Here is a 25,249-nt window from a genome sequence, read left to right as displayed (position 1 = left end):
GAGAGGAGAGGAAGAAAGGGGCTGGCGTATACTATACATATAGGGCCTTAAGAGTCACCGGTATGGGGACCGTGAGGTAATGCATACTAGGTACATGGCGTAAAGTTTAATCCAATGAATTAATTATAAAGTACGCTCGACATCTCACGCCCACGGTTGGCAATTACCATGAATATGAAGTACGCGGGTTCGTAGTCGCGTCGTGAGACGGTTCGCTTTTCGGATAATAATATCCCTAATTTCGTTTAGCATTCCTTCCACAATCAGGTATCAATGTACGCACAGATATCTCGCGACAGACTTGTGCGTGTAATCACTAATCAGTATAATTGTCATTGTTTCATCGAATCGTCTCGTTTTCTTAATCGTTGCTGCCTTTTGCAGTCCGAAAGTGTCATTCTTCTTGGCTATTACTTCTATTGAGAGTTCAAGGCTAATGGAAACTCTGGTCGGTTGTTCCGAATTTGTGGATCTCAGGAGAGCCGATCGATCGCCGTTCGATCGCCGTTCGATCGCCGTTCGATCGAACTGTCCAGACTATTAGCCATCTAATGGTGTATTAATAGTAGGCTATTACTGCTATTAGGCAAATCCCAGCACGGTACGTGCCTAGATCTTCTCTGAGATACTGTATCCTGGCCGACTGCGTAGGCTTGACTCGATACTCCTAATAGGCGGCTTCTACTCTGTTGACTAATTGATCGAGCATCTAACCATCGTACTGTGTGCCATCGATAAACCGGGAAGACTTTGGACAGAAACTGCACTTCTCGTAGAGTATAAATGGGAGTAAGAACTAGCAAAGAGACGGGATACAGGCGTGGATCTTATGTGTCAGTGTATATGGATACGGGTCTTATATTTTATCCCTTAAAGTGGAGAGGCAAAAGGCAGAGGCAACCTTGCGCGCGGCTCGTTGCGAGACAGAAACGATTTTTTCCGAGATCATCCGATAGGCGTTATTAATGGGTGGCCCAGAGCGTGTAAAATGCACGTTACTGGTATCTCTTGCGTAATCCGGAAATAACATTGTTCCGTTCGTTTATACTGCGGATAATGTAATCTCGTTAATTTGAATATTAATCCCTTCGCGACCGAAACATTGCACACACGAGTAGTGCCAATGGAAAACAGCTTATTGCATTGGTTGGCCTGTTTGCTTATATAGTTATATGTATATCCTTGGCTAACTAGATACCTGAAGCCAGGGAATGTGGACCGATGGACGCGCAGACATTCGTCGGTAAAAGGATTCGAGTTGTTACCAATCGCAGCTTCGCGGCGAACGCCGTTTTTCTCGATCTAGGGAGGATTGCGCTTCAGCTACATTTCGTCCGGATCTTTTTTCATCAGGATGAGGGAGAAGATCCAAAAACATGTAATCAGCTGTTATTATTGAGCAATGTTAAATTTTCCATATACGATCCAAAGCCAGGATATACCACAGAGCGAAATGTAGATGGGGAACTTTGCTTGTATGCAATTTCAAATAATAAAGTAGTCATTGCAATATCCTGTATCAATCGGCAACACATGACCACACATGACTACACACGAGGACACATCGACGTATTTCAGTGCGTCGCGCACCGCACCTCGTCCCCGCTCCACCTCTTTGCTCATTTCACATCCGAGGTCCATTTTGGCCTGATTAGCGGTTGCCCGACCCGTTATTACCGAACGAGCTCGAATTTTAAATTCGTTATTTTCCCAAGAATTTCCCGGCTGCAATCGGAATAATGTATACGTACGCACTTTTGCCCACTTAGGTATAGATGAACGCACATGGGATTAGCCTCGCATATTCCCCCGTTCCCCATGCAGTTTCGCGACTTTCCCACTGCACTGCACTGCAAATGTATTTCACTGAAAATGCTTATTTTGCTATAATTATGGAAGTAAGCGAAGTTTACATTGCGAGAGTTTACAATTTTTCTCGTTTGAGCCAAGGCTCTATTCAGTGAAGCATGTTATACGGCACAAGTTTTATCGATCGATTATCCGTTCCTGTCTTATCTTAGTCGTCGCTTCCTTTGGCTCAGCAGAAGGAAAGTCGACTAAAGTCAAGGAAGAATAAACGACTGGGTGATTGGGTTTCCGCAGGATGTTCTGGAATCTTCTCCCGAACGTGGAAGAGCGAAGAATTGAAATTGGCTCTTTGATCCCGGCGCACGCATCGAATTGTGGTTAACGGTCACAGGGTAAAGCAAACTTCGTCTTTCCTTCCAAAGTCCTTTCCATGTGCCTGACGAGTGGCATTGAGTCTTATCTTGGCTCTCATGAGCATGTCGAACGAGGAGCGCGTCACTGAAAATTTTCTTAAACCATAAGAAGCATAATCTCGTGGTGCAGATATAGCGTTTCACGAGTCACGCGAGAGAAATCTTTTGATTTAAAGGAAACGAAGCGGAAGAATCGCATCGCCCAGTATGAATTAGTTTGGCAGAGAATTATTGCGCCATGGGAGCCATGCACTCGCACAAGAGACCTTCCGGCAGGTCAATGAGATGGGCTCTCTCGCTCTCACTCCCTGACGCATCTTTTGCAGCCGTGTTCAGTAGAGTATCAAGATCTTTCTTAAGCTCCCAGAAAACCGCAGCGGGAGACGCTCGAGGCACGACTGAGAGAAAGGATCCGCCGGGATGCTTTAATTCGACGGGAATAAATTGAATAGAGAACTCAGTGGTTGACGCCGTACGGCGAAATAATCTATCTTGGTATAAGGGTTGCATAAATAAAAGTTGCTCGAGCCAGCCAGAGCAACCAGACGTTTCGCGCGGTACTACAATTTATCAAAGGCTGCGAAAGCTCCGAGGGCGTCAGGGTGCGTTTCCTAAATCTAGAGAAGAACTAACCTACCCCCCGCCCGGTAATGGACTCCAAACGATGATTCACGGCTCCTCCTCGCCTATATACCCTCCGGACTTGCTCCTTGTCCCTTGTGTCCTTTGATGTCCCTTGAGATCCCTCGCACCCCTCGCACCCCTCGCACCTTTTGAACGTTCGCGTTTGTTTGGCGCACCTTCGATGACTGCGCTTTATGGTAATTTATTATAGCGCCATCCATGCGAGAGAACTGACGCTATTGTCGGGCTCGTGTCCGCCCAAAGAATTTAACTTATTTTTACGAGATTTTGCAGAAGCCCGTTAAAACGCTTTCTCAGGCTGATCCGCGAGTCCACTCGCCGCTCCACGTGCATTAGCGCGGGTCGATCGTTACTCATCTTATTTGAAAGGAGGATCCACGTGCTGCGCGGCCTGACGCGAACACGAATCATTGTAGTTCCGAGCACGGCGAACGCTCTTTTGAGGAACGTCGATGGGTCATTCTCCTGCTCGATTCACGCTCGATTCCACTCTTGTACGTACTAATTAGTTTTGTCGATGAAATGTACGATGTAGCACTTTATAATGAAACATTTTTAATCCTGCTTACACACTTACATTTACAAGTGTCTTCGTATTTTGACGTATTCCAGCGTAAAAAGAAGACACTTGTAAGTTTGACAAAAGTCACTAAGGTGGATGGGCCAGTCAACGGCCCATATCCATATCAGTAATCGTCTTTTGTGTTGTAATAGCGTAGATTTTTCTTATAGTCGAAGCACACACTGACCATTACTGGGACACGGTCGACGATTCATCCGCACGATATCTCGTGCGGTATCAAGGAAGTTCGATGAGCTACACCCGACGCGACATCCTGCTTGAAAAATGATCTATGGGAAAATTGTGTAAAATGGAGCACAGGTTGGATTAGTTCTGTTGATCCGGGAGATGGAGACGGGATATATTGTTTCCGTTGCGTCCTGTTGGGGTTGGAGGCTCTCGGTCCCGTTAAAAAATTGGGGAAATTTCTCATTATCATCCGCCATATCAGGAGAAAGGAGCCCTTTGAGCGATCTTCGGTAGCTCGTGTCCCTTATCCATTATCCTCGCTCTATCCCGTATCCCGACGTGTATCGATCGGAGAGAGTGAGCTTTAAAGAGAAACTCTTAACGCGTTCGGATTAAGTATCCACTGACCGCAACAAGCTATTCCACTCCTCTGTATATTGTCTGGTTGGAGGTCACCGTTGTAGCGTGACCCTTCCCCGTCCTCCGTCAGCCGGCATTAAGCTGAAGCCGAGGACTCTCTTACGGAAGATTCAAACCGGAGAATCGTCCGTCTTGTTCCGCATCGCGTTTCTCCTGCGAGGATATCAGGCAGGCTCGATGGCAGCCGTGCCGTATAGAGCTAAAGGATTCGAAGAATGAAGAAGATAAGAAGATTTAGAGACGCTAGGAAAGTCCTTCTCTCGATCTCCATTAGTGCTACGTTAACAAAACGTCGACATGTTCGATTTCGTAGATTCGAGGAGGACGCTGCGCCTGCATGAAACAGACACTGTAGGAATCCTTTCTGGATCTCGCGAGATCAGCTCCTGTGCGACCTCACCAAGCGATATTCTACAAGCGTCAAAGCTCGGAAATCCATCAGACGCGAAGCCAAAAGCCGATTCTCCTCTCCCTTCTATGAAATATATAACTCAAATCCGTTGAGCGGAATCGAGCATCTTTCGCTGAGCTAAGCAACAGCGCGCTGCCTTGCGCAACTTTTACGCCACTCGCTGGAATCTCCTCGTCTTTGGCGAAATAAAGTTGCTCGCGTTTCGGTAGGAAAACTCGAGACACGTGCCGATCATCTGACAATCGCGTGTGTCAAGTATCAATCGTGCGTTGCCTGAACGAACGCGCTTCTGCCTACGATAGAATTTACAAAAAGATTACCTCGAGTTTGTCCGATAAGGAAAATATAAATAAATATTTTTCGACGCTGCGCTATACTATAATTTGCTGTATAGCTACGTGCATCGTGATTTCGAATACAGACAAAGTCATACGCTTTGTAAGAGATGAGAGGAGACTCCGTGGTGTCTCGCAATTCTGTACACGTGCAGCTATCCTTCGATTCCAGGAAAATCTCCTGCTCGAGTCAGACTTAGCACCTCCATTCTACAGATTGCACGTCTGTCAAGTACGCCGACAGCTCGTTTATTAAAAATCTTGGAATGACACCTGACACCCTTGCTCTTTCCATATTGTGTGTAGATCCTGTAGATTGAGTTGGAAGGATTCCTAGCCGATTCGCATTTGTTTTCAGGCAACCCGGGACTTTTCTCGCTTCGGCCGAATTAAACAAGCGAAACTCCGTTCGGATTTCCTTGCACGTTCTCGAGTCCGAACACGGATGCCTGAACAGGAAAAATTGTTGAGAGGAGTTTGAACTTATATACCGAAAGTTGATGCTAGCCGTGAAAGCATTTTCTTTTCCTTCACGAGGGAGCGAAGCATCGCACGCGATTTACTAGTAGAGTTTCGCTCGGCAAGCAGAGTCATGCTTTACATTTCTATTATTATTTTTTGTCTACGAACATTCATGGGAACATTGTTTATTTCATTCTTCTTTCATTTTTTTAAAAGCGAACTTTGGAAACTGGTATAGGAAGCTGTTGTCCCCGTCTCCTCTTCTCCTCTTCTCCTCTTCTCATCTTCTCATCTTCTTCCTTCCTCTCTCTCTCTCTCTCTTCTGAAACTCATTTTTCTTGTTCTTCTCGATGAATGTTCCAGAGGGACACGAACGAAGTTCCGGTAAAAATTAATATCGTCTTTGCTCGTATCTTAAAGAGAGCGAATTTTGTGCTTCCGCTTAGCGTTTTATTCTCATTTTTCTCGTGCACCAGAAAAAAGAATGGCTGACGAGCTTCGTTTTAGGGTGGCGAGCGTGAAGACGGGAGAATGAGAGCGCGAATTGCCGAGAGAAGCCGCGAGCTGTGTTGAAAGAGAAGGAAAAGGAGGGAGAGAGAGAGAGAGAGAGAGAGAGAGAGAGAGAGAGAGAGAGAGAGAGAGGAGAAGAGAAAGAAAAGTCGCGAGAGGAATCCGACGTTGTCTAGATTAGCTTGGTGTTGGTCGAGCTAATACGGGCTTCGTCCTTTTCTCTGTTATTCTGCTTCCTCCATTTTCTCATATTCTTCCTCCCATTCTTTGCCTCTTCATCTTTTTATCTCTTTTTCTCTGAGCTCGCTTCCGCGATCTTGGTATATACACGGGCTCCGACAACTCTTGGGGAACAGCGACCAAGTATCATTCGATCATTCCCGTCGGGTTTCGTCCGAAAATTCCCTCGAGGGTATTGACGTTGCTAGGCGCACACCTACGCCAGGGTTTTCCTCCCTCGATTATACATATGATATACTGCGAGATCGAGTAAATATTAAAAATCCTTGGGGCGTGTCCATATACATTTGCCAGTCAGAACTTTAGGGGCCTTGACTCGTTTCCCACAATTTGTCGGAATGCGACTAGAAGAACGGTCCGTAAGAACTGTCCCAGCTATCGAGTCTATGGCAACTATATGGCAGCTGTACTCATTTCCCATTTGCACTCTGTTGAGAACAAACAGGAAAAATCGTCAAGTTCCAGAAACGACAAATCTCGGTCAGTGACTCCTTATCACGTAGTCTTATTAGGAGGGCTTCCCAGTTGAAGGAGGTCCAAGTTTAAGCGCGATTTTAATTTCTATCTGTGTGTACAACTACGCAGCCAATATGAATAGGAAAGGTGCTAGGACCAATGTAGTGCAACTATAGGCTCAACTCAAACAGTCTAGTATTTGTCGAGATTACTCATTTTATTTAACGAGACCTCGCCGAATGTGTTTTTAGTGATTCCAGAGAAAAATGAAATTGGTGGAAGACTTGGAGGTCGTGCAAAATACATGGCTTGCTGGCTTCACTGAAATTCCTAATAAAATATTTAATAACATCGTGAGATGGATTCCCCTGCTGCTGCTGCAATAGATACGAGTTAGGCTACTTTTATACGAACGTTTTAAGCCCTGAGAACTAAAAGCGACTAGCAGTTTCATTTATTTGATGAGCAGATATTTCTTCACCCTCTATTAATTTTTCCTTCTTTTTCGCCTATTATTCTATTTCATGTCTTTTCTCCCTTTTCTCGTTAAGCTGGCTTCTCGTAAATTTCTTGAAATCGAGGAACGAAGAGATTTCTTCCAAGACATATGACGCTTACTCGTATCCAGATTTGCCCGATAACTTGGGTCGATTTTATATTTGGATGTAGCTTCCGAGTACAATCCTCATAGATTCCCATTCGTTCACTCGGTATCCTTCTAGTACTAAAAGGTAAATTTGTGAGCAGTCTAACTAGCGCCTGGTTAGGTACGGGAGCGATATATTTTTGTATAGAATTAATGTGAATGGAGACGTTCAATACAATGAGTTAAGATAGTCGTGGAGTCGTGTGAAATATTTTAACTTTTCCTGTTATAAATGAAATTGTTGTCTAATTTATCTACAAATAGATATGTACCCAACAACCGCAAGTACACATGCGCTCATTAAAAAAAAATATATTATACATTTGAAATATTTGTATAAATTTTAATAATATAGTAAATTTGATGTAATTCATAACACTGGAAGAAAAATTAAATCTGGCCCTGGCTAGTTAGATTGCACCTCGGGCCTCATCCGGGCAAACCTGAGCGAAGCCTCGCTAGGCGGCAGTGTGTACTGGATAGCGCCGCCCGCTGCCTCGATTCGCACATAATTTCTACTGGGGCCGATGATTATAAGGACTCAGAAAGCAGTACAAGTTCCTTGTAGGAGACAAATGCTTCGGACTAAATGATTTTACGGCACATTCTCTTTACAATACGAAGAGCGGCTCGACTCTACCTACAGAAAATAATAGAATTTTGAGCGTTGCGATTCGAGCATGAATGAACTGCACGATAAAGTTTCTCGAGATAATAAATGATCGTAATAAACCGGTTCTTTTGAAAAGCGAAGTACGATAGACAATGTCGGGGACGAAAGCAGTCGAATTAAACACTCGAGAACAAAATCCTGAAATACTGGTGCTATCCAACAACGTCACCAGCCGTGCCAACCGTTGCCGCTCTCTAGACCATTCACTCTTCTCTCTCGGCGTTGTTACGCCTTTAATCATAACTATTTAAATTTCCATCTTTTTTATATCTTCTTATTAACTCCTCGCGATACATTCTTAGACTCAAACGTTTCCCTCTCAGTGCCTCGGATGCACCAAGAACCAGCCCGAGACTCGAGGTAATTTCCTTCGTCTCCTCGTAAGGCTTTCATATAGCATTTAGTGCGGTACCGTTCAGGTGGCATGATTTTCGAAAAGCTTAAAAGCCCAGGTGTTTTTCAAAAGAAACTTTATCGATTACTGATCCTATCTAATAGCCGAAATCAGCTGTTGTTGAAATACTGGCTTCCAACCTCTCGCCGCCTCTGTATTCATGATAAACGATAACTACTAACATTAACGTTGAGCCCGTTCTCGCGTATTTGCAATAAGGCGGCGGGATGCCTGTAAGGTAGAAGTAGCAGCACCCTTCCGTTAAATTGGTAAACCTATTGGGCGCACCGGGCAGCTTGCGGTTAGACGGATTAATTATTATTCGAGGGATAGCTAAATACCTAGGTGCGTTTCATAGGCGAGGCCATCGTCTAGCGGCAGTCGCAGCTTTCTATTTTCGGCCTGATAATTAATGGAACTTGGCTCAATTAGTAACGTTACGCGAGTACGGAACAAGCCGACCAGTACATCGCCCGACTACGTCGTTATCCTTTTCCGAACGTTTCCTCTACGTAATGCAACTTCAGAAGGCTCCAGCAGACAATGATCCTATGAGCCAAAGATCGGTCTCCTAAATAGGGTAAAATGCCATTGCGCATCATTCCTCTTAGAACGTCTCTGTGTGTATGTACACTCCGTATAGACTTTTGGTTTTGGAGCAGTTGCGCTTAAGCAATCTCGACGTCCCGTGCTCAGTAACCCCTACTCTAACAGGGCGCATGTAACCCTATATTTCTTGAGGGTGTAGCGATGAAACAGGTGCTGGGACAAATAGAGAGAAACGAGAGAGGCAAGAGAGAGAGAGTCTACTATGTGGTAGGGAGACTAGCAAGAAATCTCCTGGACCACGTGCGCGGCTGCCCTAGTGGGTAAAGGAACATCGAGCTGAAAGGCAATGGTCGTATCTTTACGCAACTGGAGAACTCTTTGGCCCGGAAGAATCGCGATAGCTAGTTCCCGGTGTAGCAGTACCTAGTAGCAGTAGACTGGGTGGTCAGGCCGAGCCGGGGACTGAAAATAGTAGGTACTACCTAGTTACACATCGGAATTTCAGGTTGTCGACTGATTTATCTCCGAAATTACCCCTCGAGCGCAACTCATTCATCAGTCACACGAATAACTCGACTCAGCTCGCGCGTGAAATTCATTTTAATTGTTCGTTAATTAGTTTAACTTAACTATGCAATATATGTAATCAAAAAGTAATCGATCATGTCGAACCTCGAAGGATAACCGTTCTACGTACAAACATAGCTTTTCGTCTTTTTCCTCGTCTTTGGAGTCGATCTTTTAGGAATCGCAGGAGACACAAAAAGGAGCGTTAAGACGTATCGGCACGTAGGTGCATTCTAAAGCAACACCGATTTTTCGAAATCTACTTGCGTGTCCTCCGAAACGCAGAAATGATTCCTCATCGCGAACGTTCTGTGTGAAATGGGAAATAATTTTGTAATCAGTGTCCGTGGGTAATTGATTTGATTCCGGTCGTGTTTCCAAGTGTTTCTGAGTGTTGGAACGAATTGTGGGAGAAGGCTGAACACGCATCGGCGTGATGTATGTCTTTTAATTCCGTGGAAAAGCCGTCCTTTTTTATTTATTGGCTTTCGTTAGGGGATATTGCGAGGGACTTCGTCACATGACGCTTTTTTCACAGGCGACATTTTTTCCTCGTCCAATAAATTTCTCCTCCGTGTATACATATTGTGACGTGATTTTTCGACTCACGGGCACAAGGCGGCTCCTGCAGCTGCCGATTCAAATAATGTTCTCGCTTTCTGGTTCCCTTCGAGTCGTCATCCTCTTTGAAGATTTCTTTTATTCTTTAGTTGTACCGAAAGGTGCCCGGCAGAGGAGGAGGGTGCACACGACGGACACGTCTCCACGTACCGGCAGAGGTGTCTGAATGAAATACCGGCGTCCCACTTGAGAGAGGCAAAGGGCTGTAGAGCGGGCGGAGATAAGGTTTTGTTACGGTTAAGGGCAAGGGATGGAGGGAACCCCCCTGACCCGACTAAGGATGTGATGCCCGCAGCTGTCGCCGATTTTTTATGTACCGATTCGCTGAGGAACGCTCTCGACTTAGTTTAACGGGACAACTCGAGAGAGAGAGAGAGAGAGAGAGAGAGAGAGAGAGAGAGAGGGAGGGAGGATAATAGTTATCGAATTATCGGCTAGGAGGATCTCGACCAATTAGAATACGAGTAATTAGTTGCCGAATTGGACTATTGAAAAAGCAGTCTGTTTTGGGACACCGATCGGGGTGCCTCGAAATGTCTCGCGTTCCCGGGTTATTTTTTCATTATTTTTCTCGCAGTTTTTCCTATACGGTTTAGAGAGTTTTTGTGTATTTGTCGCGTTGCTCTCGCAGTATCCAAGAAATTATATCGATTTTCTGTGTGCGTTTCAGAAGTGCAGTGCAGTGTTGTGCTATATAGTGTATTGCCCACCTGAGTGTCTCCTGGATGCAGTTCTCGGCCTTCACGAATCAGCTGAACCAGCGCCGGTGAGTACTCGCAATTTATTAATTGGTGGAGGGATTTCAATTACAGATCTTCGATTCCGCGGCCGTGCATTTCCGTCACCGTTCGCTCCCGTTCGTGCATTCAGTTGCGTGGGCTGATTTTACGCGACCCCAAAAATCGACAGGAGTCGGTTAAGCTATCGCCTTTTCTGACAGGTTCCCCGTCAGAGCTCTCGTATTGGCGGAGTTGAAACTGTTTTATCTCAACTCCCAGCTCGTGCCGGCTCGTCGGTTGACAGTGAACAAAAAAATTGGCTGACACCCGCCTGGCATGCGGATGCATGGACGCAGGGTGGATGGCCAGAGGTGACGTAGCTGACGTAGGTGTCGCTATCGATTTCGAGTTGCGAAAACACGTTACAACATATATGTATCGAGGCTAAATCGCTAAAAACAACTTTTAATTTTAGTTCTACGTATACATTTCGCGATGTGCGATGCAAAATTAGCATATTCCCTATCTTATATTACACTGAACATATTCTTGGAGTTTCCCGTCCAAGTTGGTAGATTCGTTAATTTAGAGGAGAAGAATTTGATGTGCTTCCAGCAAACTTATTGCCCAATGGAAAACGAGGACTCTTATTCAAGTATATAGAGTATGGAGAATATGAGTTAGTGAAGATCCGAGAACACGTTAATAAGTCCTCTCCTAATATAATATAATATAAGAGCGATGTGTATTACAGTTAAGGGCAAAGGTGTTTAGAGCTCATCTACATTGTGCAATTAAAATTTCATGTGCGTCTCTTCGCTATCCGAATAAACATGGGTTATGCTAGCTGCGGTGGCGCTAAGCGACATTGCATCGTAAAATCCTTGATTCGGCTTCGAATTAGTCGAATTAGCATAACGGTACCGGAACTGCATTCCAGGTAGCAACGGTGGCGTTAAGGAATTCGTTTAACCATTTATACTTAAATGCTCTCCGATGAATAATCCAATGAATTATGTATATTATTATAATTGGCCTGGAGAGCAACGATATGCTGCCATTCTGTCAAGAAACTCTCGGAAACTAGGCAACATGTAGATAGTCGAGAAAAGCGTTTCGCAAATTGCACAATATTTTTTTGAGTTACGTGCACGTTAAAGCTAGAATAGTAAATTGAACGATGAACGGAAAATGAAGAAATTGCAATGCATCCATCCGTTTCAGCTAACAATAGCATAATGCAATAGCATTATGGTTTTCGGATTTTCCGAGTGCATCGAGTTTTCCTATTTGCCGGTACGATGCATTTGCGGGTCTCTCCTCGAAAATACTTAAACCAGTGGCGCGCTGCATTATCAAGATCTCTTTATACTTGTTTTGCTAATTCATGGGAGAAGCAGTTTGGTTCAAGTACAGAAGGAGGGCATAAATTAAGTTAAGATCGGACGTGCGCAATTGGTCCGGTTCCTATGGCGCAAGTCTGGACTCACTGTCTCTTCTTCTCTGATTTATGGTCCCACCATCTTTCTTTTTCATTTATTTCGACAAATACATTTGACGAAAGGACACATACTTTTTATGGATTCCCACAGAGGATTGTATAAGGGGAAGAAGAAACAAAACGGATACGTCGAGTCAAGATGGGTTGAAGTGAATCCTTATGGAGTAATCTTCAAGTCCGGAAGTCCACTCCTTACGGTTTGAGAACCTGGAGGGAGATTCTCCAAGGAAGAATCTCGTCTGTCGTCTCGTTGTCAACTGTCGAGGGAAAACACATTTGCAGGCTGGACGGCGCGAAACCTCCTCCGAGTCTTCTCCGTTCAATTCCATTTCCCAATTCGCTCGTAACGAGCCCTTTAACGTCATCAAGCGCGAGTGTCTTCGGGTTTAACTAGCGACGTGCATGGCTCGTGTCTCGTTGGCCAATGGTGAAAGGGGTGAAAGGGGTGAACGGGTGAACGGGTGAACAGGAAGCATGTCAGGAAGGAAGCCAGGAAGGACGGAACCGGTGTATTAAGAGCGATAGGAGTGATAGGGCTGCGGGTGCTATTGAAGCGGGAGGGATATATCAGCTTCAGGAAGGAAACTGAGAGGGAGGATGAAGGGACTGCTTGGCTCTCTTCTTGGTGCTCGTAGACGACGAGTCTGAATCACTGGGAGAAAGGAGGGGAGATATGAAGGAGAATAAAATACGATTTCGATTGTTTAGAATCCGAGAAAATAAGATAACTTCCTGTCCGGTGGTATCTAGAAGTGTACGACGTCTTTGCTAAAATCCTCACGAGCAAAGAGCCAAAGGAACGAGCGAGGTAGATCGAGCGGAGAATCGATTGATGGGAAATCACGGGAAATAATATAATCGAATGAACTGATTCCAAGCGCCCTGAGCGAATCCTGGAGGTCGAGTATTTTGACAGTCATAGGTTAGCTAGTGGCGATGATATTTGGGAAATGAAAAGCGTTCGCGTCTGAAGCGGGGCGGGTGAGGCGATTCGCCGCTAAATTTTTCTGGGCTGTCCGTGGATGAGAGCTCATCTGGGCTGGGTCGCTCGAGAATCGGTAAGTTGCTCGGTGCGTGGAAGTGGAAGCTGTGGAGCTGTGGAGCTGCGGAGCTGAGTGTAGCGTGGGGCGGGATAGGGGGGTGTGGGTGCGATGGGAGGAAGCTCGTCTCATTTAGTGGAAGCATTACAAATGGAAGGTAGAGGACGCTCTCGCACCGGTTGGTACCCACTTCGATTTCAAACTATTCGCTGAACTGCGTCAGCGTGCTACTACTGCTGCTGCTCGGGGGAATACTAATCAAGTTTCAGGTGGTCCGTAATAGCGAGAAATTAATTCCAACTCCAATTAATATCTCTGGAATTCCAATTTACAACGTAAGGTTTCTAATACGTGCAAGTTTTCCGTTTACAATAATGTTCCAATTAGTGACTTTTTTTTTCGGCAAAATTAATGTCGATTGGAAAAATGTTGATGTGCATTGAGTTCGTGTACTTCGTAAACTCGTCCGCTCGTCGACGCCGAACAAAGAACAGAGCAGAAACTGCAACTTGAGTAAGTAGATTTCGGCAATAATTGAGACTTTAGGCTTGCTCGCCAATACTTGTTCATATTCGCCATATACGGTGCAACACTTTTTCTATACAAGATGTAATAAATTTGGACGTGGGAGTGGTAGCAATGGACGATTTGGAGGTGTACCGGACGACAGCTAACGTCGCGAAATGTTGAATTCAACGTACGTGGCTCTCTCGACTAACGACTCGCGAAAATTCCGCTCTAATGGGCTGTCGCGAATTGCTAAACTGTAACGAGCGTCGAGTGCTTACCCAACAGCCGCAAAAATTCTCCATCAGAATTCGATGTCACGTAGTCTGCAGCTTGGTGGCCACCCATTCCGATTAACGTGCTCAACTTATTTAACAAATATCTCGTAAGCCATTTGCGAAATCCTGTGTACTCGAATCGGCCATCGTTAATGTCATTCATTAAGTGTAGCAACCTCATCGTCGAGTGTTGGCTGATCGATCGTGACAGAGGATAGCGGCTTGCATCACCTGTATTCTCCTCTCACCGTACGTGCATCGATATGGTAAAATCTATGCATTCGCGTATCCATGCATCCGCGCTACGAAGTAGTTCCTACCTACAATACGGTATAGTTCAGCTTGAACATTTTTTTTTCTACTACACATGTATTTCATGTCTATATGAAATAAAATAGGGCGCATATTCAAAAACACCTCTCTATGCTTAGTTCGTATTACGTGACCTGCATTTTAATGAGACTCTCGTATAACACGAGTTGGTGCGAATAAAGAAATATTTCTTGATTTAAAATATTTTGCTCGTTTTACACAGGAATCTTAAATGAACGTCCACCCGGGGATATACTGGCATGTTGACACTTGAGGAATTTCTGTCTCGATGAGAAATAATAATATAGCAAATGAAGTCTCTTCGAGAGACACCCAGGAATATTAAGTTGTTGCTGGCTGCCACGTATTTTTATCTTGGCTGGTATCAACTGCCTAAGAACTATATACTTAATATGCTAGCATGGATTTGCTTCCAACTTCGTAAGGAATACAATTTTTTAATGAAATTAGTATCGCATTTGTGTCGATACAGTTAGCGAACCCGAGTGAATCTCTCTGAGACGCGTGTATCTTTCGTCCTTAGACGTCGGCGTCTAAGGACTGTGGATCGTCTTCGCGATCTTATTGCGTAGAGACTGAGGCGGCCGAATAATTCAGATTTTAATCCAGTGCGGTAATTAAATTGATGGCGTCGAGGGTCGAAGTAAACGAGAATGTAGGAATAGAGAAGACGAAGGAGAAAGTAGGTGAGGAATAGGAAAGGAATAGGAAGACAGAGAGAGAGAGAGAGAGAGAGAGAGAGAGAGAGAGAGAGAGAGAGAGAGAGAGAGAGAGAGCGAGGGCTGGCTGGCTTTTCGCTTAAAGGCCCTTAGGTGTTAGTCGTGCCAGAACGAAGGAATAAAGGGAGTGCAGAGGCTCCTCTATCTTTTCATGTGCCTCCCAAGAGCAGCTCATTTATCAAACCGTCTTTCATTAATATCCGAGAAAGTAGTGGAGAATCGCGACATCCCATAGAACTGATGCTCTCTCCCATCATACTGTGCACTAAGTATCACTTATTCATCAGTTAGTGGAACGGCACCTGTCGGCGTAGGTCACTCGTTTTCTTGTACTGTTGTCGTATTCGACCTTTCAGAGCCTTTTGGCCGATTCGAATATTTTGTAAGAACGGAAAATGAAATATCTCGAAATCGTAAGAACGAAAGAGGCAGGAGGACTACGTTGATATTCATCTCGAATCCGAGTAGAAATTAAGGGAGATTGAATAAAATATGGAATCCTTGAAACACAGCAACATTAGTCTGATTGGAAGGTATATATGTATGTACGTGTATCCCTTAAGGATAGTCCCGTCTCTCTCTAGCCCGGCGAAAGACACACCTTAAGTGCTTAAACATGTTCATGAACTTTGCGCCTTTACATTAATTGAAAAAGGATTTACTGATATGTGGCGGAAGGTTGCGTCGTATATGGAAAAATCAAAGCCAGGCGTCGTTAACTAAAATCGGACGACGTAGTGTAGGCAAGATCGTGTCCTGTCAGACGTTTCACTCTTTTTTTTCCTGCATTTCTTGTCTGCCATTTCTTCTATTCTTTCTCGTTCTGTCCATTCATTCGATTCTTTCTGCTCCTTCTTGCTCCGTTTGTTTGACGTCTCGTTGGGAATAACTGCTATCCGACAGCTATCCCATTACACTCGTATGACAGGACCCTTCCTTTCTCTTGGCTATCACGAGATATTGCCCATGAGTATCATACTTTAACAAAGACATTTCGTTAACTTTCTCCTCTTACGATACGATACGATACGATATCAAATAAAACCTATCCCCACCGATCGTTTTCTCTATTCGTAAAAGTCATTGACTAACTCACAAATTCACCAACCCACAAATCCCCATCCGTCTCTTCTGTGATCAGAATTCTGCGATCTAAAATAAGAAAATAGAATGTACTTCAGTGTAAACTCATGGGCACGCATACCGGGTAACAAAAACTTTATGTAGAGTCAAGTGCAGTTTGTTAAAAATTTGATGGTTTTTTATCTGCCAAGAAGAAGGCTGAACCCGTAGACCGACTGTGCATTATTATGCCTGGTGCAGCGAGAGTTGCATGTGAACGTTCGGCGCTGACACGTGAAAGGAACTAGTGGCGTGACTCGAGATATGCTAGATGTGGAAAGATGTCTGTTGGCTGCGTTCGGCGGGCAAGTAGGTAAATAAAAATTACGCGTTTAAGTTGAGTAAGAGGCGAGAGAAATTTATACGTACGTACACATAAGCTTTTTGTCAATAGCTCTTTGGACATTTAATGTACCATAGATTATTGTATGCTTGTGCATGTTGCTGCTTTTTTTTTGCGAAGTACTCGTGTGGTCTTGACGAAGGAATAATTCGAGGGTGAATCAATTCCTGTTCGACGAGGTCACTTTGTGGAGAGAATGAGAAATTAGGCGCGCGTCGCCTTTCGTGGCCCAACGGAACGTGCGTCTCCAGTTTTATACTTTCCTACTTTCTTACTTTCTTACTTTCTTACGTTCTTAACTCGAGCGAAGATCGTGCACGCTCGCATTAGCCTTCCACGCGCTAAAACTTGGCCATGCGATATCTGGGAAAATCTCTCGAACGATAACATAAATCCCTTGACGTTCTTATGTAAGTTTCGCGCGGCGATCAAGTTTTCACACTGGAATTACACTGGCTCGCCAGGAGGAATATTAAAATACAGAGTGTAGGAAGAACGTTTGTATTCTCCGTGGCATCTCGAAACAATCGCGCGCTCTGCTGTTCCAATTGTTCTATTTAGGAGCTAGGTATCTGATACTGGAAAGTTGGTACCTACGTAATTACAAGCTTACCGTGCACGTGTACCGGATAACAGTTTATCACTGTAACTTTCTTGGAAAACTTGTACGATTGCGTCCCCTCTTTTTCTCTATCTTGACTTAGATTGGCTCCACTTGAAGTAATAAAGTCAAAAAATTGCATTGATTATTAAACGAAACAGATGCGCGAATCGTCTTTGCCGTTCATTTTCTCTTGTAAATTGACTATAGCGGCCAATTCCCTGTGTTTCAAAGCCGGCTGGACAATCTGGACTTTAGCCTAGAATTGGGAAATTCCATTGAATGGGGCGCCAGAGACCTGCGCCAAGAGATGCTGAATGCTGGCCTAGTTTCTATTTTCTATTGGACCTTGCAAGTCCTCTTTGAGCCTGTCAGCTTCAAGCTGGCCCATTGTCAAGCTCCATATCCGATCTGCGACTTTTTTGATGGCCCTCATCAACTTGAATCGATTGAACTTGGTATGACTCCTAATATATATATATATATATATATATCGATATGGATTATAACAGAAAAGATCGTTCTTCATTCTATAAAAAGGTATTAATCTTTTTCTCTCAAGCCCGTTTCCTCAATATATCTGCGCACCGCATAACGTTTGCATCTTCATTCGGATACTTGACTCGCACGCCTCACCGGAATTACCCGATCAATTTATGTATTTACCAGGGAAATAAACTAGAGAATAACGATCCTTTCGCCGCGACCCACTTTAAAAGCCGAACTCCGGTTTTTCTTCACTTTTTATCTTATTCTTTCCTCGGAATGTACCTACTGCCTGAATGCCGTGCTTTTCGAGAACTGATTTATAGGAACATACTTGTTATTTTGTCTACGGAATAATATGACAATGTATACTGCAGCCTCAGGGACACTGATGAGGATTGCCTTTAATGCGGATTCAACGAACCGAATGCGGTCGGAGACTCTTGAAGACATAACGAGGTACTTTGGTCTTCCCGCCGGAGTAAACTTCATTCCTATGAATGATAATTTTTCCGAATAAAAGTTGATCTGGTTACAGGCAACTGCTCAAACGATTCACGCTTAACCGAATCGATGAATAATTATAAAAAATTCATTCCGGTCGAAGCGCCTTTTCAGATTTCAATTATCTTTCGCCTTCGTATCTTTGACATCGATGCGTCTCTAGTCTTCCGGCAACTGTTATCGCGGCTGAGCTGCTTGACGCGTTTCTTTGATTTTCATAACTCTAAGGCAGGAGCCAGCCAGCTATGAAGTTTTTATGGCGCGTCTCCATTGCCGTTTGTGAATTATGCATCTTGACAGTTGCAACAGACTTTTCGGATGCGATTGAAAAGCCCGAACGGGTCGACGATCAGTTGAAAGAGGTCGAGGGTATCGAGGATGAGGATCACGACGAGGAGGCGCTGCCAGTGACCTATCAGGTTATGGATGCCAACATAAAAGTGAAGGAACCCGCGTCAACGGACGAGACTCTTGAGAATCTCGATAAAGACTGGGATAAGAAGAGAGCGATCAGGGACGTGGCATACTTCATTCGCGCACATAAATTTCGAGATTACGATCGACGTTACTACAGAGAAGTGAGCGAGGTGTCCAGGCATCTGTACCAAGGATTTCCAAAGCCAGCCCTGAGGTCTTTACATTGGGAGGTTCACAAGTTCTGCGTTTCCGGATTCGACGCTTGTCTCAACTATGTCGAAAGGATCGTGAAGCTGACGTCGCTGAGACGAGAAGACGACACCGTGACGGTGATGCGAGAGAACTCCTGGAACTTGGAAAATAATACCGAGGAAATTCTGGCGACGCAAAAGGACTGTGAAATGGCCAAGAGACGTGACAATCGGAGTGCACTTCCGTTCGCAGGACCAATTGGCAAGTCTCCCTTTGGCCATATCCATCACACATTCGCTACTTCCTTAGGGTCCACTTGTGTGCACAAATTATTGTTGAGTTTTCCTCTGGCGCAGAGCGGTTCCAGTGGCGTACTACGGTCAGCTACTACATGTGCTGGTACACGATGCTCGGCATTCCCGAACTCGCTCTTTTCGGAGAGCCTTGCGACAATCATGCAAATTGCCTCGATCAATATGGGAACAACAATAGAGATCCTAGAGCGGACGATACCACACCGTACGCCTGTGCACTCTACAGCTTCTGTCCAGATCATTGTTGTCCCATAAAGCACATCTGGTACATGAAAGACTGCTTTCAGTCTCAGGAGAATCCTTGCCATTACGGGAAAAGAGGAGATGCGTACGAAGCACCAGAACTCTCGCGTAACAGGATTATTTAAATTTTTCAGTTTAATCCCACGTAAATTTTAATCCGTGCGCGTGGTGGGGGGTGGGAGGTGGGAGGTGGTTAGGTTAGCCGCCATGACTTTTCTCCCAAAGTCCTGATACTTGTCTTATATTTCGTATCTACTTGTTCGTTTTAGCGGAAGGACGTTGCATTATGGTTCGAGAGGACAATAAAGATTTCTCTTCGTTGGTAGCAGATCGAATAAACGTAACCTGCGAGTGTCAGCATACGGGGTACGAATGGTCTTCGAGATTTGGATTGTGCGTCGACGTGAACGAATGCGCCCAGAGCCAGCACAATTGTTCCGAGGAAGAAGGCGAGACGTGTTTCAATCTTCCCGGCCGATTCGCCTGCGTCTGTCGCCTGGGTTACGTTTACAATGACGAAAAGAAGAGCTGCGTTAAAAGTCCCAGTATAGAAAAGACATTGCGCGATCTCGTGATCGAGCGTAACGACACTGAATCGAAGAGCTTGTTTGCCTTGATCGTTGAAAAGGTTAGCAGGTCATCCGGTAGTTGCGCCGTCACAGATATTGCTTTTCCATTCGTTTGGCTGGTTGCTTTTATGCTATGATGCAAAGTCTAACGCAAGAATCGAAAGGAAAAAGTAATTTCAAAGGTAACAGGCAAGTCAAATGTATTCCTTAATATTTTATTTTTTTTAAAACTATTCCTCCCGTTTATTCTCATTTATCTTTTAGATTCGCGTTCATTCGCGATTAAACCGCACGTGTCGCAGGCCCACTGGCTCCTTTACTTTGGCGCACCGTCGTCAGTCGGGAGGCTCCATCGGGGAGACGAGCGGGGACTGAGCGAAGCTATGAAATTTGTTTCCCCAACAATTCAAACTTTAATCTCACGGTGTAATAGTGCGATTCCACGTGTTCCATATACAACCGCAAATGGCTTCCCTTAACGGTTATTTCTTTCGCTGAGGGAAAAACGCAGCGGTATTCTACATACCAATTGCTGCGCTTAGCATACTCTCGCGAGACACGGAAGCGTCAGGACTGCCCTAGCCTCTTCGATTAATTCCTTTTTCTTGTCTTCTTATGATCCGAAATGTTCAGATATGACAGAAATGTTCCGCTATGCACAGAAGTCGCGAGACGCTAACGCAACTGGCTACGCTTATCCGTTCGTCGAATTCCCCGAGATTTCACCATGGTTTCTTTCTTAATTATGTTACGAAGTTCTGGATTAGAGTTGTGCGTTACGAGAGGCTGCGAGCCCAGAAGATTCGAGGACTTTCGCCTGGTGGCGCGATGGCTACGCTTGCTTTCTTTTACTGCGGTCAGTAGAAGATCATGACTCTGTGCGACTGGTACTCGGACCGCGAGATCCTCCTTACGGGCGTGACCAGTGAATTGGGACGAGCTTTGCTCGAGAAACTTTTGAGATCTTTTCCAAGAGTGAAAGTTTACGTGATTTTACGATCAAAAAATGGCCGTGACAAGAGTAATCGAATTAAAGCAATTTTTGCCTCTCCTGGGTATGAAGGCTGATTAAAGATTTTATTGAATTACGTTAGAGTATGCGGCTAATGTTTTATGTCGATCGGAGAACCAATGAAGTTTTTAATTCGCGTAACTAGCGTTACTGATTTTGCTTTGCATTGATAGTTTTGATAGTTGAAATGCCAGTGGGAAACACGGCGATGTATAAAATCATTAATGTGTCAATTCTTCTTACTCGTGACAGAGTGAGCATATGGGTTACGCAATTAGGATCTTGAAAATTTACCATGTACATCGTAAGAGGTATCGGGTGGAAAAAGGTACAAGGTAGAAAAGTGTCCGCAGGGGGACGAAGCTGGAGGTCGGTTAATTTTGACAAGAGCAGCTGACAAAATCGCGGGATAGTTATAAAAATTGGGATCGAATCTTTCAGCTTTATACTCGAAGCTTTGGTCTTGGATTATTCTTGAGGAGATTGAGGAAGAAGCTTCTGATAAAAATCCGAGAAATAAATGACTGGCTGATTGTTAGGTACGGGAGGTTGCTGCAGGATGAGCCGAACGCGATTTCCCGCGTGAAGCCGTTCGAGGGGAATCTCCTCTACAACGGCCTCGGCTTAGCCAAAGCGGACAGGACAGCGCTGACGAACGTCACCGTCGTCCTCCACGCCGCCGGTCCTCATGACGCGGTCTTCGAATTCGCCCAGGAGCTGCCGGCCGTGAGTGTCGTGGGTGCAGCCAGTAGCATCTTTCGACATAAGGGACAAATTACGGAGAGTCTTCAGAACGAATACATACCGGAGATACCGCTGTGCCTGATCCGCGTCCCGTTGTTGGGTCCTGCCTGGAAAGAACCCATGCCAGGACACGTGGGGATCCTTCGAGGTGCAACTGCACTCATGGTTGGTGCAGGCTATGCACTTTGTCGATCCGAACTACCCGCAGAACTGATTCCAATAGATCTGGCCGTTAACACTATGCTCGTTGCAGTCTACCAGAGAGAAACTAGGTAAATGCGCCAATGACATCCGACCCAACTGTATCGTTGAAATTTCCTGGCGTTTTCAATTGAAAACTCTTACCAGGTTCCCTGCTGTCGACATTCTTGACATTCGCTCTTCGAGAAACTTTCTTTTATTTCTCTCATTTCATTAACGCAGTTAAATGCCATTCACTCTGAGTCAACGTTTACTTACTGCTATTCTGCGTCCTATGATTTCTCCGTATGCCATACGTTGCAAAAGATCATTTAATGGAAAGACGTAGCTTGGCGCGTACTCGGCACGTGGTTCGGTACGCTTCCGCTTTCTCGAATGTCGAAATAGCTTAATGGATCGTAACCGTCGACTTCTCGACCTGTTTGGTCGACTCGCGAGTCACCTAGCCGTCGGCAGATGCGAGCGAAAGTTTGCCTCGTCCGATTTTTCTCCTTCATTCTGCTTGAGATAATTCTTCTTTTTTATAAACTGGTTAAGCAAGTGAATATAACATTTTTTATTCCTTTCCTGCAGTGCATTTGCTTATTCTGCTATTTTTCCATGCGTCAAGAAATATTCAATAGTCAAAAGTTGTCATGGGAAATTACTAGTATCACGAATCACGATTGGTTCCACGAACAGAAGATATTCTTGTAAAAGCTATTCCGAGCCAACGAGGCTCAAGACGCAAGAGAAAACAGTTCTTTTCCTGCGATCTGATGCTGCTGATAAAGACAACGACGAAAGACATTTTTCCAAAATAAAATCGACACATGTCATCAGCGGTACCAGAGATTGATTAAAAAATGATTAATTTCGCGTCTCATTCGCCAGAATCAAATAAATGGTCATCTTTCGTCTGGCTCATTTCCCAAAGACTCTCCCTTAACGCTAATTTTCATTCCAGAGAACATAAAGACTCTAGTACAACAGTCTACAATGCGACGACGATTGGCTGCACTTGGGGCGAGCTAATTAATAAAGCGCAGCGAGCCAATCGAAACTTTGCATATCCTAGCTTTGGAATTCCTGGAATAACGTCGCTGGTGCTTCTTCATCGAATAGTCGTATTTTTACTTGAATGGTTGCCTTCTGTTATCTGCGACACGATCTTATCTCTCTTCGGCGGGAAAAACAGGTAATCTTCTAACGGGAAATATTTTTATATTATTTTTCTTCCAAAGGTAATATAATTTCCTGCAATGGACGCTGACTGAGCGTCATTAATGATGTCCAGCTTGTAGACGCAGTACGGTGAGGTAAGAGAGGATAATTGGCGAACGCCTGCTCAATCTACCTTGGTCCGTGCGCGCAACGCAAAGCACTATGCACAACGCACTATGACGCGGCGAGACGCCAAAGCGTCGCTCGTTGCGTCCTTTTCGCACAGTAGTGGTGCGAACGGGTCGGCATTATGACGCTAGTGGTCTTGCTCTCGCAAGATTTGGCATCTCGTTCGCACCATAGCGTGCTCTCCTCTCTGCGTTGCGCCCATGGACCAAGATAGGTGAGCAGGCGCCGCCACCTCCGGACACCATCAATGACGCTCACAATCAGTGTAGTACAGGGAACGTAGTAGTACGGAATATATTACTGCACATGCGATGTATTTGTCCATGTCTAAATTGCTATAAAAGAGAGTTTGGCGAATTGCTCATAACATTTCCAATGAAAAAGTTGTTTCTGCTAGTAGTTTTTTTAGTCTGATTGCGTTTGCAGTGATAATTTTGCGGTCTGCGTCTCCACTGTGATGCAGGATCCTCCGTAAGGTATCGATTATTATAATTTCAGAATTCTCGAGGAACATTTGAGGATACGCAATGCCTTGCAAACCCTCGAACCGATTCTTTTGAGGTCCTGGCCCGTCGAGAGAAATCGCATACACCTTCTTCAGCGGCAACTCAGTCTCGAGGAACAAGAAGCCTTTCCTGTTTGCGTGAATATCGATGTCGAGACTTATGTTCTCTGTGCAGCTGCTGCTACTAGAAAGCATTGCTCCGATGATAGGAATTCGAGAATTATCAAGAATTTCAAATGGTTTTCTTTAGCTTTTATAATTTTTGCCATTTTTCTGCTGCTTTGCAAATAGCTCATTACGTTGGTAGTTTTTGGTTCGTGTATTTTATTTTGTATTAAATGCGATATTATGATTCTCGATTTGAAATTTCTTGAAATGCAAGAATCGTGAAGCGACAATCAGCACGTTCCTAAAACAGAAGTTTAATGTTCGCTTCTCACATGGACGATGCAACGAAGAAATTTGTACAGTACCAGACATTAATGCCCCTCCCCGAACTAGAGGTAAGAGTCAGAGTACCTCCACCATGCACCGAATGCTCTTCCTATTCTCCTATTTTGCCCTTCATGAGTCTCGCAAAAGTTTGATGCTTATCAACGAGAACCATAATATTACAATATAATATTCGTATATCGATATGGGTATAGGTCAGAACAGTAGGTGATATAACCACCGGTTATAATAATAACCTATCAATGTGAACCAATATGTCGAACCGATTGAGCGTTGAGCTTCCTAAGCGTCTATGTTATAGGATACAAAGCAAATACAAAAAGCGATACAAACTAATTGTCCCTGCAGGAAACTGATGGGGCAGTTGAAAATTTCGAAATAGGATCGATCCCAGAAGCAAGAAAATACAATGAAGAGAATTGAAGTGTCGGCGGAAATAATATTGAATGGAAGATTATTCATTAAGATTATCTTTTTTCATTATGGTAAGAGTTTTTTCAAGAGAGAATTACGCGTTCGACTTAGATGCCAGGTAAATCGAGGTGATCACCATATGAAAGTAGTCGGCGCAGCAGCACAGCTGCACAGGAGCACTCTCTACAGCACACTCTCCCTGTCGAGCTACGAAACGTAGCTAAGAAAGTAGCTGCTACTCTTTTCTTCGAGATGCGCCACAGCGAGCTCAGCTCGTGTGACATTCGCTGCTGATGCTGGCAGAGTGCTGAACCGAATTATGCTTTTAAAATCCTATTACCAGTTTTTAGCGAGGAAATCCAGCAAAGAAACTTGCAGATTAGTTTCGTGGGAAATAATTGGACGTGCTAAGTGGAACTGCGCCTTCATAATAATAATTGGGAACGTCTGTTTCGAAGGAACTTGAACGATAGCTGGCAGTGAGACGCAGCGGTGAAACGGGAGAAACCGGCTCCAATAGGCACAGGAAGGCAAGGCAGGGGAAGGGTTAGACGCTGAAAGTGAAGGAGAACGAGATGCATTAATTCATTCTATTTCCAAGGATTCTTTTTCTTTTTCTTTTCACTTGATTATCCACTATATCGAAAATCTCGAACTTTATTTGCAGTATTTCAATCCTCTCTTGCTCTCTTCCTTTCAATTTCCATCTCGCCAAGTGCTTGTGTGTGTGTTTTTTTTTGTGCAATACAAGTTGACCTTTCACTTCTTACTCCACTTTCTAGAAAAGTAAGCACGGT

At 44.5% G+C, this 25,249-nt stretch overlaps 2 protein-coding genes and 1 pseudogene across 2 annotated transcripts; all 3 read left to right on the top strand.

Annotated features, from left to right (window-relative positions):
* The window catches only part of LOC107270725, a 99,614-nt pseudogene that overhangs the window by 42,775 nt on the left and 31,590 nt on the right, over nt 1-25,249 (top strand).
* LOC107270700 lies at nt 18,292-19,974 on the top strand. Its single transcript, XM_025088051.1, has 3 exons — nt 18,292-18,926; nt 19,022-19,330; nt 19,492-19,974. The coding sequence occupies exons 1-3, from the start codon at nt 18,302-18,304 to the stop codon at nt 19,926-19,928; spliced, it is 1,371 nt and encodes a 456-aa protein (XP_024943819.1). The 5' UTR covers nt 18,292-18,301; the 3' UTR covers nt 19,929-19,974.
* On the top strand, nt 20,635-24,374 carry LOC107270724 (fatty acyl-CoA reductase 1). The gene is made up of 4 exons (XM_015745996.2): nt 20,635-20,846; nt 21,343-21,819; nt 22,695-22,925; nt 23,579-24,374. Exons 1-4 carry the CDS (start codon nt 20,662-20,664, stop codon nt 23,874-23,876), a joined length of 1,191 nt encoding a protein of 396 aa, XP_015601482.1. The 5' UTR covers nt 20,635-20,661; the 3' UTR covers nt 23,877-24,374.

Source organism: Cephus cinctus, unplaced genomic scaffold (genome assembly GCF_000341935.2).
Source record: "Cephus cinctus unplaced genomic scaffold, Ccin1 Ccin1_scaffold0813, whole genome shotgun sequence".
Lineage (NCBI taxonomy): Eukaryota > Metazoa > Arthropoda > Insecta > Hymenoptera > Cephidae > Cephus > Cephus cinctus.
The sequence above is the reverse complement of the archived record's forward strand: the minus strand, read 5'-3'. Positions and strand labels throughout refer to the sequence as shown.